The 15,563-nt window shown below is 35.7% G+C and overlaps 2 protein-coding genes across 2 annotated transcripts; one reads left to right on the top strand and one right to left on the bottom strand.

Moving 5' to 3' along the window:
- Window positions 1-344: 344 nt before the first annotated feature.
- Window positions 345-8,567, top strand: LOC121234480 (formin-like protein 5). The gene is made up of 7 exons (XM_041130423.1): window positions 345-1,236; window positions 2,754-3,510; window positions 3,589-4,252; window positions 4,342-4,544; window positions 5,891-6,126; window positions 7,130-7,995; window positions 8,184-8,567. Exons 1-6 carry the CDS (start codon window positions 1,069-1,071, stop codon window positions 7,979-7,981), a joined length of 2,880 nt encoding a protein of 959 aa, XP_040986357.1. The 5' UTR covers window positions 345-1,068; the 3' UTR covers window positions 7,982-7,995; window positions 8,184-8,567.
- A 1,384-nt stretch (window positions 8,568-9,951) lies between these two features.
- On the bottom strand, window positions 9,952-11,263 carry LOC121235238 (histone H2A.6). Its single transcript, XM_041131562.1, has 2 exons — window positions 10,973-11,263; window positions 9,952-10,445 (listed from the first exon to the last, which is right to left on the bottom strand). The coding sequence occupies exons 1-2, from the start codon at window positions 11,159-11,161 to the stop codon at window positions 10,230-10,232; spliced, it is 405 nt and encodes a 134-aa protein (XP_040987496.1). The 5' UTR covers window positions 11,162-11,263; the 3' UTR covers window positions 9,952-10,229.
- Between the last annotated feature and the right edge of the window lie 4,300 nt (window positions 11,264-15,563).

Genomic DNA, 15,563 nt, shown 5'->3' with positions numbered 1-15,563 from the left:
AGGTGCATATTTTGTTTTTAAATGCTGCTGTCAGACCTTGAAAAATTCCTCAATTTTAAAACAGGAGTGTGAAATGCAACCTATCGGTGCTCAATGCGGCTCGGGGTCAATGGAGGTCGCCAACATTTGGTTCTGAGAGAGGAGGGGGTCACACAGGAGAGGTGGAGGGCACGGGGCTTTGGTAGAAGAGGAGAAGGGGAAGGGTTGCAGGAGTTACCGGTAGTTATCAGCTGTATGCATGGATATTAGATGTGAAATGGAAAAGCTACGTGGCAAATACCCATTAGAGAACTGTTATTTGAGGGATATCAGACGTGTAAAGATTTTTTCATACAAAAACTCAAATCAAATTTCAGGTACCTTCCAAAAGGCAAAAGCTACGCAATGAATTAGACGCGTAAAGTTCCCAAATCGGACCAAAAGAACTGAATAAAAAAGAAACATCCGCAGAAGTTCGCGTTAGGGAAAAGAAGAAAAAGGGTCCTCGTTTTCACTCTTGGCAGCTTTCAAACGAAACCCTGCGAAGCAAAAATTCACCTTTTCAACATTTCTTAGTCAACACCTATAATGCTTCTACGTACATGTACAGCTAATGTTTTTTAGCTTCTTTTGTTGGATCTGGTCATAATCGAATATTTAATTTGAAGATTTCACGTAGATTTTTCAGGGCCTCTTCTGTGGAAAATCAAGAGGAAAAACTTGATTGTAATGGTCGTGTTTGAGCTCCTTTTGCGCCTTTTTTATTAACGCTCGGTGGGAGTCTTACTGAGTGCGATTTTGATTCTGTATTTTGGTGGTTTTGGGGAAGAAAATTCTGCGTTTTGTTTTGTGCATTGAGCTTTATTCCAAATTTCAGATTTTGCTCAGAAATTCTTTGTGGATGTTTGAGGATTTGGATATACTTGTTTGTAATGGGGATATTTTAGGGTTTCCTTGGAAAAACTCGAATTGGGTCGGTGGCGTGTGGTTAAAAATTGAAGCTTCTGGGTGGTTTTGGATATGAAGCTCTTTTTGTGCTTGTGAGAGGTTTTGGCATTGATGAAATGAGAAGGACAGTATGCGTTTGGAATGATTATTCAACAACTTATGGATCTCATAAAGACAAGCTCTTTCATTGTTTTGGTAAGTCTGCTTTTCACCTTGGCAGCTGTAAGTTCAGAAGAGAGGAACAATGATGAGGAAGTGTTTCTCAGGCAATTAGTTGATCCGGCGTCTGGGGAGATAAATGAAGACATGGTGAGAGACTACAAATTTTTATTTTCTTTTTTGCTTTAGTGTATATTGTTTTTTCTTCGAATGATTGTCTTGGGGAATTATTATCCTAAAAGCAATTAGGTATGCGGTATTCCATATTGATTTGGCTATATGGTTTTTACTTTACGATATTTTTATTTGTGCATAATTTATGTTAGGATTTTGTTACACAGCTTTATGATCTTATTGCATTATAATAACAGCGGAAATAATTATAGGACAAATGGTAACTCCAGTAATCAGTTCTATAATTTTGCATCTTAGTTTCCTCATGATCATGGTAGACTATGCACCGGTCCAGGGCAAAGGTATTTCATTTGAAGTATTCTCGACTGAATATTGTACTTTTCATTAAAATTTTTGCATTGATTGGTTTGTGGTGACTCATTTTAATGTCAAAAGTGGTAACTTCCATGCTGCATTTGAGTAACTTGTTCACTAGAATGTTTAGGTTTTATCTCTTGATTATAAATTCTGAATTTCTATGTTTGGAAAAAAATAGGGAAAAGAACTGGAAACAAAAAGTAATATGAAAAGATGGTTTAAAAAAATAAAATGTCTGCTTGCACCATATTTTATCAATAAGTTTAACTCTTAATGTCTTTCACGTGCATATGTGTGTTTGTGAGTTAGTGAATGTGTAAATACGATACATATTTAGACAGTTTTCAATTCCAGATGTGTGATGAGCATTTTTTTAATAGGTAATCAAAGATATTGTATTCATAGAAATAGGCAAAACCTAGGTACACAGGAAGTATACATGAAAAAACGCCTAGCTAGAGGTTACAATAGAAAAAAGAAGATCATGGACACTAAGTCCGTTACCAACTATAGCCCCCGCCCATAGGAACAATGACTTAAAAAAGAAAACTTTAAGCTCATCCATTGTTCTCTCTTGATCATCAAAACATCTAGCATTTCTCTCCCTCCAAATACACCAACATATGCATATTGGTACCAATCTCCAAATTGCCGCTACCTAAGAGTCTCCATATAGTCCTCTCCAACTTGCAAGGAAATCCACCAATCTACTAGGCATAACTCAAGACAATCCGACTCTTGAGAAAAAATCATCCCATAAAATGTGTGATGAGCATTACTGAGATTGTAGAAGATTGATTCGGTTCTTGCCTTGTTATTGTGGATAAATGATCCTAGCTTATGCATGTTGATATTATCTGTGTGCTTCAAAACAACCAAAATAATATTTGGGAGCACATATCATTATGCTTCTTCACACTGTCCACGTGCTTGCAAAGTACCGTTCTTTTTCTTTTTCTTTTTTCCCTTTTTCCCCCCCGTTGCTTTGGATTGGGGTTGGTGGCATTCCTTTCTGTGGATCATTTCTCTAGGCTTTCCTGAAGTCTCAAGAGTAGAGATTGACCTTTCTTGGATTTTGATACAACAAAGAACTATAATATTGTGCTTAAGAATGCACTAATGAACTTATAAAAAAGAATGCACTAATGAAATTCACTGACAATCTCCTCCTGCAGGTGGAGGTATTATGGATCAATTGCAGGCAAGATTTGATCCATTTGAGGGAAGCTGTTAAGGATCTTAACTTATGCTTTCTGGATGAAAAATTCAACAGTGCGAATGACATCAATTCAAGATTTCAATCATTAGCGAAAGAGAACATTCAGAAAATAATCAGTGTCCTGCATCCCCAGTTGAAAAGAACACTTCTAGATTGTTTAAGAAAGAATAATATTCTCTTTCATGTCTCTGGAGAAGAAGGTGGCTCCAAGATTTGGTATGCAAAGTATCTTGGTTCTTTATATACCAGGCCTAATGCTCCTAGAAGGCATTTGGGTGCTGAATTGCTTCAGATTTCAGAAACACCATCCCCAGCACCTGCAGTTGGACCGCCTATTTCCAGTCCAACGCCATCTCCTGATCCAGCGCCCTCCCCTGCACCAGTGCCTTTCAGTTCTCCAGCTCCTAATCCCCAGAGCCCTGCTGTATCTCCCGGAGTGCCCTTCTTTCCACCAAATTTTAGCAATTCAACTTTTCAATCTTCAGCTAATGATTCTTTTTCTGGCAGTCCTTCTAATTCAAACGTTCAGGAAAATAAGCAAAGTAATAGCCATAAATCAGTCGTTATTGCTGTTGCTGTAACTGCATCGGTGACATTTGTAGTTGTGGCATTGTTCTTTCTGTGCTACACTAAGGTTTGTAGCAAGGGCTCTAGAGCTAGACGAAATGATGAGAGGCCTCTTCTCAGCCTGAGCTTAAACGACTTCTCTGTTGGTATATATCTCACTTGAATACCTTCATCTGTAATTGTTCAACTTGAGTTTAATAATATTTCCCATGCTGATCTTTCAGGTTCTTCAACAAAATCTTCTGCTTTAGGAAATACAATAAAAGAAGAGAAACTTCAGTACCAGTCGTTTGGTAATGCCCACATTGAGTCAGGTTTTCTGCATGGCTCACCTGAATCATTGCATGCAACAAGCAGTATTACCGGACAAGTACCGCCTCTTCCTCTAAAGCCTCCTCCTGGAAGGTTGGGGACCACCACTTCTGTACTGCTTCCTCAGAAGTCTCCTCCTGACCGGGCAGATCCTCTTCCTCCTGAGCCACGTTCTTCCTTTAGGCCTCCTCCCAGCAAAACTGCTCCTCCTCCACCTCCTCTACCACCTCCCTCTCTGAAACCTTCTTCTAGTGGGTCAGGCCCTCGCCCTCCTGGACCACCACCTCCACCACCACCTATACCTCTTGGCATCAAAACTGGTTCCCGCCCACCGCCACCTCCAAAGAGCGGTGTTCCTCCCCCTAGGCCGCCTCAACCAATTGCCTTAGGCTCAAAAGTAGCTCAACCACCTCCGGGACCAAAACGTGCATTAAATGCTATGTCTAGTGAGGAAGCTGGTTTGGAGGGCGACACTAATGCTCCTAAAGCAAAGCTGAAGCCATTTTTCTGGGATAAGGTTTTAGCAAGCCCTGATCAATCAATGGTTTGGCATCAGATTAAATCAGGATCATTCCAGTAAGTTGGAAATTCCATCTGTATATGCATTTGACATGAATGATTACTGATGATTAGCTGCTCAGTTCAGTTTATTCCTACTTTTACAGGTTCAATGAGGAGATGATAGAAACTCTGTTTGGGTATAATGCTGTTGATAAAAGCAAAAATGAACGCAGGAAAGAGTCTTCTTCACAAGATCCTTCCCCCCAGTATATTCAAATCATTGATCCTAAAAAATCACAAAATCTGTCGATTCTTCTGCGGGCATTGAATGTGACAATAGAAGAAGTTTGTGATGCACTTCATGAAGGTAGCTTTTTCTCCTGTGTAGTGTTTTTATATTTTGTTGTTCACTATTCTAGAAGAAAAGACATGACAAGTCATTATTGGACAATATTATAGGGAGACAATCTCACTATATTATAGCCACATGTAAGTGTTCGTAACCAAGTTTTGATTTTTGTTCATTATCCCCCTCCCTCCTTTCACTCCTAGTCACTCACTTTTGACCTGCACCACTTGTCCCTTGGGCATGCTATCTGGGGTTGCTTTCTAGGTTCTAGGGAAAAGTTACTTATCAAAAAACGAAAAAAAGGTTCTAGGGAAAAGTGGTTCTATTAATTGCCTATGCCTGACAAGGGCTTTGGGCCAAGTGAGTTTTTGAAAAGACTTGATCTATGCTTTTTAACATTTCGTATCTACTGAAGCTGTTGCAATTAGAAGATTTTACTGTTGAATGAGATGTACTGATATAAGTGTTAGACATTATGAAATTAAGTATTACACCATCAAGTAGGTTGATACTCATCAAACAAAGCATGTAAATTATGATTTATCTGTGAATATTCATGCTCTATATCTCTAATATGAGTAGTAATATACTAATTCATGCATTCACTTTAGATGTCATATTTATATTACACATCATTTATGCACCCTTTTCTTAATTTTTCTGTCAAGACCAATGGCTCTAAGCAAAAAGTCCTTGCCAGCAATAAAAAAATAATAATAACTGAAGCTGTTGAAATAATTCTTTCTGAACAAGTAGCAAGAATTCCATTATAAGAGCGAAAGGTGGAATCTAATAATGAAGCTTGAAATAATTGCTGAATGATATGTACTGGAATAAGTATTAGACCTTTTCAAGGTAAGTTAGTTTACACTTTGTTTACCAATAAAAAAAATTAGGTTAGTTTACACTATCAAGTTGATTGATATTTATCAGCCAAAATCCCTAGGGTTGGCTAAAATGGTAAAGGCCTTGGTCTTGGTGGTATGCTCCCTCCAGGTCTAAGGTTCAAATCCTCTTGAGTGCAAACAATTTCTAGGGGTCATCAGACTGGGGGAACTTCCCCTTGAATTACCCAAGGTGCACTTGCGAGAAACTCCTTGCCGAGGACCTTTGCACCCTTGGGATTAGTCGGGACTTTGTTCTTGGACAACCGGTGCCAAGAAAAAAAAAAAATATCATCCAAAGCATGTAAATTGTAAGGTATGAGAAAAGCTTATTCTCTTATTTTCTCTGAAAAAAAATTCTGTGAGGGCAAGGAAAAGAACATCTTTTAAACAATTTACAAAAGTGATCATTCTGTCTGTATTGCATTTTTATTTGAATGTCAATGATAAGCCTATCCTAAACGGCCTCTATTGAATCAGGAAATGAGCTTCCACCAGACTTTGTTCAAACTCTGTTGAAGATGGCACCAACTGCAGATGAAGAGCTGAAACTTAGGCTGTTCAGTGGTGAACTTTCTCAACTTGGGCCTGCTGACAGGTTCTTGAAAGCCTTAGTTGATATACCGTTTGCTTTTAAAAGATTGGAAGCATTGCTTTTCATGTGTACCCTTCAGGAGGAGGCAACCATAACTAAAGAGTCCTTTGCGACCTTAGAGGTAAGACGCTGGATCTCTGGGTTACAGCACATATTGTATTTTCGGTCTCACCGTTTAGATCTTTCCTTGCAATATTTCACCGTTTAGCTCTTTAGTTCTCTTTGATGCGTTGCAGAATTTACCTATCAAAAAAAATATTTCTTAAATCAAGTTGGATAAATCTGGTTATTAATTACCCAAATTGGCTAATGTAAATAATGAAATAGCAAACTGCTGGACATAGTGGAAGCTTATCTTGAGCTGGCATCAGATATTGACAACCTGCACAAATACAAGTAGCTATTTGGAGCTATTTAAAACATAAAGATACAATGAAGTAGTACACAAGAACTAGTGACTTGATGTAATGAAAATAACTATAATATATCTTTCATCTCTTTGAAAAAAAAAAAAAGAAAAAAAGAAAAGAAAAGAAAAAAAGACATGGTTATATAAAGCTGAGACAGCTCAGATAACAATGCTTTTTAATCTTTAAAGAGAAATTAATGTGGATTTTTCCCTCTTATGGTAGCAAATTGTGGAGCTTCAAATTTTAATGCAGGCTTTGAAATCCAAAGCTTTTCATTTTCATCAATCTGATTGCCCTTCAAATTAGACCTGCATGACCTGGATCTACTAATTATTCTTACCGATAAAAAAAAAAAAATTATTCTTAGCTGAAGTAGTTGAGTATAGAACAAGATATTAGTGAATGGTTCAATTCTGCTTCCAGTTTACAGAGGACACCTTTTTGAAATGGGCCTATTCTTCAATTTGCACCTACCAAGTTGAATTACTGGACCAGGTTGAAGCAAAAGATTTTGACTGGTGTTTTTTGTGTTTCATTTGGAAAATAGTATCAACACCATTCAAAGACATGCTTGGTACTTGCATTTCTAGTTGTTCAGACCGTCAGTGCTGCATTTGAATGTGACCTAATCTGGCTGTAGTTTCTGGGTCATCTTTGTTAAATTCTTTGCTTGACAATCTCTAATTCTTGGGGTATCTCTTTCTTATGCACCAGGTTGCTTGCAAGGAACTCAGAAACAGCAGGCTGTTCCTCAAACTTCTAGAAGCGGTTCTTAAAACTGGAAATCGCATGAACGATGGAACATTCCGTGGTGGTGCACAAGCATTCAAACTTGACACACTTCTGAAGTTGTCAGATGTAAAAGGAGTAGATGGCAAGACCACACTCTTGAATTTTGTTGTTCAAGAGATTATCCGCTCTGAAGGTGTAAGAGCCGCCCGTGGAGCTAAAGGGAGCCAGAGCTTCTCTAGCTTCAAATCAGACGATCTGCTTGAGGAAACTTCCCATGACACAGAAGAGCATTATCGTAGCCTAGGTCTTCAGGTGGTCTCAGCTTTGGGCAATGAACTTGAGAATGTCAAGAAAGCGGCAATTCTCGATGCTGACAGCTTAACAGGAACTGTTGCCAAACTTGGCCAGCAGCTGATTAAAACTCGTGACTTCCTGAACTCGGACATGAAAAGTATAGAAGAAGATCGTGGATTCCATCAAACACTAAAGAGTTTTGTGCAGAATGCTGAGATTGATGTTATGTGGTTCCTGGAGGAAGAAAGGAGAATCATGACTTTGGTGAAGAGCACTGGTGACTACTTTCATGGGAAAGCTGGGAAGGATGAGGGCTTACGCTTGTTTGTCATAGTAAGGGATTTCTTGATAATGTTAGACAAAGCATGTAAAGATGTTAGAGATGCAGTGAAGAGACGAACAATAACACAGAAAAAAGAAGCCCCTACAGTGGCGGCTTCCTCTGATACCCGCCAGCCCCTTGATCTCCATCAGCGCCTTTTTCCAGCAATCACAGATAGACGGATAGATAGTTCTAGTTCAGATGATGAGAGTCCATAGATTTTTTAGAAAAGGTAATTCAATTTTGTTTCATTGGCAAGCAACTTTTTTTTTTAAGTATGAGTCCATATGTAGGATTTAATTCTTCAACTAGATATAGGCAATGGAAGTTTGGGTAGCCCCAGTTTGTCGTCCTTTCCTTTTCCTTTACCAGATACTATTGGAATCTAAAGAAGTGGTTCTCTGTCTTTTGTTTAATCAGGTGGCTCTTATGGCAGAAGTTCACAGATATCTGCCCTCACGATCCTATCATGCATGCAGGGCTGATAAAGGACAACATCCTAGAAAGCATCAGAGTGTAGATGCTAGCACATGGTGTTTGCACTTCCACTGATAGGTTTCCTTGTAACATTTGGATGACTGAATATGACATCAGAACGGAACAATTACCTTCATCTCGTTGAAGGACCCATCAGGAATGGATTAATGGTTCAACATGATCTCGCCTTAAATTAAACCCCATGTGCATTGGCAATTAGATTAAATGATGTTCATATACATTGTTTATTTAATTTTTAATTCTTTGTTATGTTGATATTTTTCATGTTTTGAAAGAGGAATATGTAACCTGAAGGTTTTATGTTTATAGCCGTCATGAAAAAACGATATTGATTTTTTGCCATATGACCTCTCTCCAAATGTCATTGAGCTTTTTTAGTTGCTAAGACATTTTAATCCAGCCTGTAGATCTCTCTGCGTGATTTGAATCCGTGACGTAATTCTTGCTCTGATAACAATTGTTAAAGACTCAACCATTGATCCAAAAGTTTTAGAATTGTTGGATACTAATTTAGTTAAACTATTGTGATTTTTAACAGTACTGCTCTCAAATTATAACTTAAAGATTTTTAACAGTACTGCTCTCAATCTCGAACCAATATTGACACAAGAAAATAAAGGGCTGTAATCTACCGGGTGACTCCTTCACATATTTTGACTACATAATAACAAAACTGCCGTCTTCTCTCTGGGAAATCAGAAGGCCATGGCAGACATGGTATGGTGCTTCATGATTCGAAGCCCCGACTTTATCTCCGATCATCGCCTCAGCCCCAAAATGGGTCCCGACAGTCATTTTCTTCTTTATTTTTTCATGAAAGAGGACAAAATCGCAATTTTATTAAAATGCAAAAGGTTCACCAGTTCGGACGGAGACAGCTCTCGGATAACTTTCTTATAGAGAAGAGATAAAAAAAATTTTAAATAAAAGATAAAAATTAAAAAATATATTATTAAAATATTATTTTTTAATATTATTATTATTTTAATATTTAAAAAAATTAAATTATTTATTATATTTTATATAAAAAATTTTAAATATTTTTAATAATGAAATAAGACAAACGAAATACTTTTTAAATCCAAATAAAACCTTAAGAATTCGTTTGGTTCCTTAAATACTCTCAATTCATCTCAATTCATCATTATAATTTTTTTAAATTTCAATACAAAATATAATAAATAATTCAACTTTTTCAAATACTAAAATAATAATAATATTAAAAAATAATATTCTAATAATATTTTATCATCTCAACTTAACTCACTTTAACATTCAAAGACACTCTAATTGTTTTACGAAAAGACTGTAAAAGAAGATGTTCATCATCGCTACCGCCACAATGTTTTCACCTGCTTTTACCACAATCCTCGATAAAACCTTACAAAACCTGTTCGTGGTTTTATCACAAATTTTAAATGCAAATCTTAATAACAATTCAAAAAAGATTTCGACTACTCAAAATCCAAACTCGCCCCCCACACCAACGTTTTAAACATTTCGTGCCATCTAGAAACATCACATTTTTGGGTAAAAAAGATCCGGTTTTGCTGCTGCCAAACAAACCGAAGTGGCAAATACAACACCAAAGAAGTATAGACATTTCTCGTGTAGCAACACTGAATCCAATGGCCTCAGCATACACGCAAAAAGTCCAAAAAATGTAAACAAAATAAAATCGGAGCAACTTTTAAGGCCTGCATCATTAATGTCATGAACTATGAATACATGAGTAATTTTCAATTAAATTCGACATTCTCTTCTATAACGAATAGAAGATCATTTATATTCACATTCACTACAACCGGAAAGCCTAACTACTACCACCGACTCTACTACAATTCCACAATCACATAGGTACTCAAATCCTAACCGGAACTAAAAAAACAAAAATAACCATGGCGAAGAAAAGTGATTCTGATTTCCAACACGTAGATGGCCGAAAATCTAAACTGTCTTCACCTGAATCTAAGAGTCATCGTCTCCACCCGAGGCCTTAGAAGTTCCAGCCTTTTTCGGCAGTAGCAGGTTGTGGATGTTCGGCATCACACCACCATTGGCAATCGTCACGTCCCCAAGAAGCTTGCTCAACTCTTCGTCATTCCGGACAGCTAGCTGTATGTGTCGGGGAACAATCCTAGTCTTCTTATTGTCTCGCGCAGCATTTCCAGCCAGCTCAAGAACCTGAAAACGCCAAATGTTGTGAGCAATTAGGAATCAATTTAAAGCCCTAGTTTTACAGAACAAGAATAAAATTTAAAAGGAATCCACCCAGACTGAGTAGCGGGTCTCTGATAGACCTGGATCTACAAGCTACCAGGTTAATCAGTATAGGGCGAGAGGAACCATCACTGAGGCATTTACATATTTTCCACAATTATACAAATGGACATATATTTATCATCCTAGATAAATAAATACGAAGGAAAATAATAAACTTGAATATATATATAAAAATCATTTTAACGTATTCAAAACCCTAGAATTACAGAGAAAAGCAAAATATAGTACCATATCCTAGCATTTCAGGGGCCTTTCGCACAATTGCATTATAAATACACAGAAACATTGAAGTTTAGACAAAATCGCACAGAAGATATAAGAATTCGAAATGCTAGATCTCACGAAAAGGTGTATAGACGTGTGCATCGACGCCGTGCACAAGATTAAAAACCAAAATAGAGAAAGAGCGATACAGGAAGGATTGATACCTCTGCGGCCAGGTACTCGAGGACAGCTGCGAGGTAGACGGGCGCACCAGCTCCGACACGCTCGGCGTACTTTCCAGCTTTCAGAAAGCGAGCGATACGGCCGACAGGGAACTGGAGCCCGGCCTTGCTACTTCGAGACTGCGCCTTTTTGGAGGCCCCTGATCCAAGAGTTTTACCACGACCCGCCATTGATTTGAAGGACGAATGATCGAGGAGTCGGAGAGAACGAAAAGTGGGAGAGGGAAAACTAGGTCAGAGAAAGAGGGAGCGGGATAGCATAGATAATCATGGAGATGGAGGTTGGATATATATAGTAGGTGGGGAATAGGAATTGGACCAATAGGGTTGAAGCACACAGATCAAGGGAGAGCACCGTTGGATTAGGATGGAGAGGGACGGTGGAGATCTTGAAACCACAGAGTTTTACCGCTTTGGCTTTGTTTAGAATTTGGATTGGGAAAACAAAGACGAGGGGATGAAGTCAACTTTTGGGGAGAGATTTCGATAAAATGCGCTCGTAGTATTTCGGTAATCAGCTTTTTATCATCGAAAATATATATTCTTTATCTTAATTCTTACCGTCCTTTTATCTTTTCATATGATATAGTATTAAATAATAAATTTATAAATAAAATATAATAAATAATTTTTAATCATCTAATACTATATTATAAAATGATAAAAAGATAATATAAATTGAGATGATAAATAATATTTTTTATTTAAAAAAATTACTCATTATTTATATCTTATACATTTAATAAAATAAAAAATAAAAAAATTATATATGATATATGATAAAGAAATAATGAATAAAATTTTTCTTTAATAATTACACGGTGGAATCTGGTCACGTTCGGCAGAAGAAGACTTGGGACGTGTCGAACGGGGTGGTCGTGACCCACGCGGCGCTTTTGAGTTAGCATATGCCCAAACACTCGAGCAACACGGAACATGACAAGCACAAAACGATTCCCTTTTTTTTTTTTTTTTTTTTTTATTGGTCTCTTGGCAACCAAAAAACGTTTAATATTTAAAGAAAGAAAATGATAAACGTATAATTAATTTATAATTATTTTACTACTTTAAGGGTAGTTATGTAAAATTCAAATTATTTTTTTAATGAAATGTCACAAATATATTGATTGATTTATTTAAAATGAATAGTAAAATATTATAAAATAATTGTAGATATATTATTACGTATTAAAGAGTTTCAACCTTATCGCCTTTTTTCAATTCTTCCTCACAAAATTAGCGGTACAAAAATTATAGTACGACACTTAATGGGTAATATATATGAAAAATTTTACATAAAAATCTTACACCATATACTTCTACCTAATCAATATTTTATTTGTCAATTTTGTTCTTTTATATTATTATTTAAATATGTGTGCGTTTAAATAGAATGATAAAAATGATAAATGTTAGTTGAGTATAAATGTATGATATAAGGCCTCGTTTGCATTTAAAACTCACTTCAACTCATTTCATTTCACCATTATAATTTTAAATAAAATAAATAATTTAATTTTTATTCTATTATTTACAAATCATCTCAACTCATCTCAACTCATATCTGAATCAAAATTACTTTTAAAACTTTCTTGTAACATTTCTCAACCTATATTAGGGCTTTCATTTTAGAAGTTGACCATAGGCTATAGCAGAAAATACAATACTATGCGTAACAAGCCAAGTTCTGATGATGGATCGAAAATGAACTTAAACGCAAGAGAGACAAATACCATTAGGCCCAAAAAAAAAAAGCATTTGTAATAAGATGTATGCTTTAATTGTCTTGACTAGTTGGTTTTATTAGCCCCGAATTTGAGCCGAGCAATGCCCAACCAAATTGAATTGGGGTAGTCCCTGCTTAAGCTTCAGCTGCTAGCCTTTAGCTTGAAATCCAGAATTGGGCCAGAATTAGTTTACGTCATATGTGCATCAGCTGCGGACTTATTCAAACTCAACCCATTGAAACTCGCACCTAGTGTCGTTTTTAACAGGAAATTTTGGTATAATTTGGATAGTAAATTGAGGTGAGATTAAAGTTAGAAGTTAAATAAAATATTATTAAAATATTATCTTTTAATAATATTATTATTATTTTAAAATATACAAATTAAAAAAAATTATAATAATACGATGAGTTAAAATACTTCTGTATCCAAATGGGACTGTTATAGCTTATGATTCCAAAACGTCAGCCTATCTTGGGCTAACCTCATTCCAGCCTAAACTTTGGGAAAACAGAACAAAAAAGGAAAGAAATAAAAGCCCAGTTCGAGTTAGATTGGACAATACATACTCACAGGCCCAAAAGCTTCTTTCTCATGACCCAACAACAAAATTACCAGTATTTATGAGCCTCGTAAACTGAACCAGTCCAAACCCTTCACGAATCACGACATGTGTTTTGTTTTTATATAAGAATAATAATATTTAAGATAAAAATTTAATGTGCACTTATTTTTATGTATTTTATTAATATAATTGATTAAGTCATTTTTTTAATATAAAATAATTAATTTGATTAATTATATATAAAAAATATATAAAGATGATTATAACAGAATTCTATTTAAAAACCTTTATGTAACACCTACGTAATTTGATTTGAAAAATAGCTACAGTATTCCAAATTACCAATTTGTCTTACTCACACATGTGCTTGCATTAATGGATGAAAGAGTCCAATGTCCATAGATGATAGATGGATACCAACCCCTTGAATATGAGTCATGACTTCATTGCTGTCTGAGGCCCCTGCCTCCAACTGCCACTCCTTTCATGGATGGCTTTTGTGATTTGTCACCCAGCAGTCTGCTTTGGTGATGCTGCATTTGTCCTCCCATTTTAATTTTTTTTTTTTTTTTAAGAAAAAAATCTGTCTCGTACAATTTAAAATTTAATCATTACAGTATAAATTTTTAAATTTTCAATTATTATTTTTTAATTTTATAAACTTGACAGTCAACTTATCCATGCAATTCCAAGAAAAAAAAAATATATATATATTGTTTAGCAAAATGACAAAAAAGAAGTAATAAAAATAAATTGAGCTAGTAAATATGAGAAATCTAATCCCAATTTCATGACTAATTATGACCAATTCAATTGTAGCATTTTCCTATACCTCTATTTCATAACCATCTTCGTTTCCAAAATTGAAACTTATATATATATATATATATATATATATATATATATATATAAATTTAAAGTATTCCCAATGGAGATTTGAAGGTCAAGGCTAATGATAATGAGGCCTTGTTTTTCTGCAGACACCACTTGTTTTTTGGAGTGTGGGTTATCATTATTGTTGGTTCCCTCTAATCCACAAATCAAGGATGAACATTAATCTAATATATAAGTTTCATTGTCTGTCTCTTTCTGTGCGACCCAAGCAATTTGGACTCATCTTATAAATTACATGGTTTTGGTCCCCACAAAGGAAAGCATGTGAGCCCATTTGATTGATTTGATGGTGATGATTCTCAATTCAATTATCAATGATAATTTAAATAAATTAGCAAATGCATCTAAGTGACATTTACTATATCATTAAAGTTTCAGTAAGTAGGATAATTATGTTAAAAAAATAATATTATTCAGCTTCTCTTTTTTTTTTTTCTTGTCAAAATAAACCTGGACTAATATACCAAATACGATACAAATATTATGTCTAAATATTACACAAAAGGTGGATCTTTGCAATTATGAAAAGCAAGAAGGCTTATGGGAACAACAATAAGGGGTATGCTTGCAATAATATTATTGGAGGCTGTCCACTATGCAAATTCATGCGCACATCGATTCTAAAACCGATGCATCTTAAATTTTAATTACTTTTCAAGAGGCAAATTTATCAAGCAATATTCTGGTGTCCCTAGTGATTCCTTCTGCAATCCAATATTAATTGTTTTTTGGATCATACAAAGTTGTTATTATTCTTTGAGAGTCTCATTCCAATCTAATTTTTTTTAACTGTTTGCTTTGGACTTCTTTGACTTCAATGTATGCAGTTAATGCTTCACCTTGTTGTAGATTGCAGTTAGTTGAGTGCATTGATACAAAAAAATACCATCTCTTTGTTGTTTCATCTTATTGCCACCGATGTGCTGCCATTTGTTCTTACTGCTACATCAAAATTTATAGAAATAAAATCTCCACCCCTGCCCTCACCCCCGCGCCCACCGAGGGGGGAGGGGGGGGGTGTAACTTGTTGCTGATTTTTTCAATCCGTGGTCATGCAAGAGTTGTGGATTACGCTTCTAAGTTCTAACCCCAAATAATTAATTAATTGCATATAGTAACCATTCACATGCTAAATATATTGATTCTTTTGGATACAAGCATTAATTATATGTACAGGTACATGCATGTGCACGCTTGGCTAAGAATTAAATTGCTGGTGTCCGAGGACTAATTAATGTTTTGTAAAAAAAAAAATAATAACAGAGAATCACATGTTATTAATTAATAATAATAATAACTGAAACAGAATGTAGGCCAGCTCTGCCGATCAATGTGCATCCAAATGTCGTGACTCTATGATTGGGAACTATTTGCTTTTGATTGCTTT

The sequence above is a fragment of the Juglans microcarpa x Juglans regia genome, chromosome 6D (genome assembly GCF_004785595.1).
Source record: "Juglans microcarpa x Juglans regia isolate MS1-56 chromosome 6D, Jm3101_v1.0, whole genome shotgun sequence".
Classification (NCBI taxonomy): Eukaryota; Viridiplantae; Streptophyta; class Magnoliopsida; order Fagales; family Juglandaceae; genus Juglans; species Juglans microcarpa x Juglans regia.
This window is presented reverse-complemented; position numbering and strand designations above follow the sequence as displayed.

Excerpts from the sequence above, each read along its gene's own strand:
- LOC121235238 (XM_041131562.1), bottom strand. The coding sequence starts at position 11,161 with ATGGCGGGTCGTGGTAAAACTCTTGGATCAGGGGCCTCCAAAAAGGCG. Across the intron at positions 10,446-10,972 it reads TCGAGTACCTGGCCGCAGAG|GTTCTTGAGCTGGCTGGAAA; the intron begins GTATCAATCCTT and ends TGGCGTTTTCAG.
- LOC121234480 (XM_041130423.1), top strand. The coding sequence starts at position 1,069 with ATGATTATTCAACAACTTATGGATCTCATAAAGACAAGCTCTTTCATT. Across the intron at positions 1,237-2,753 it reads GGGAGATAAATGAAGACATG|GTGGAGGTATTATGGATCAA; the intron begins GTGAGAGACTAC and ends CTCCTCCTGCAG. Across the intron at positions 4,545-5,890 it reads TTGTGATGCACTTCATGAAG|GAAATGAGCTTCCACCAGAC; the intron begins GTAGCTTTTTCT and ends CTATTGAATCAG.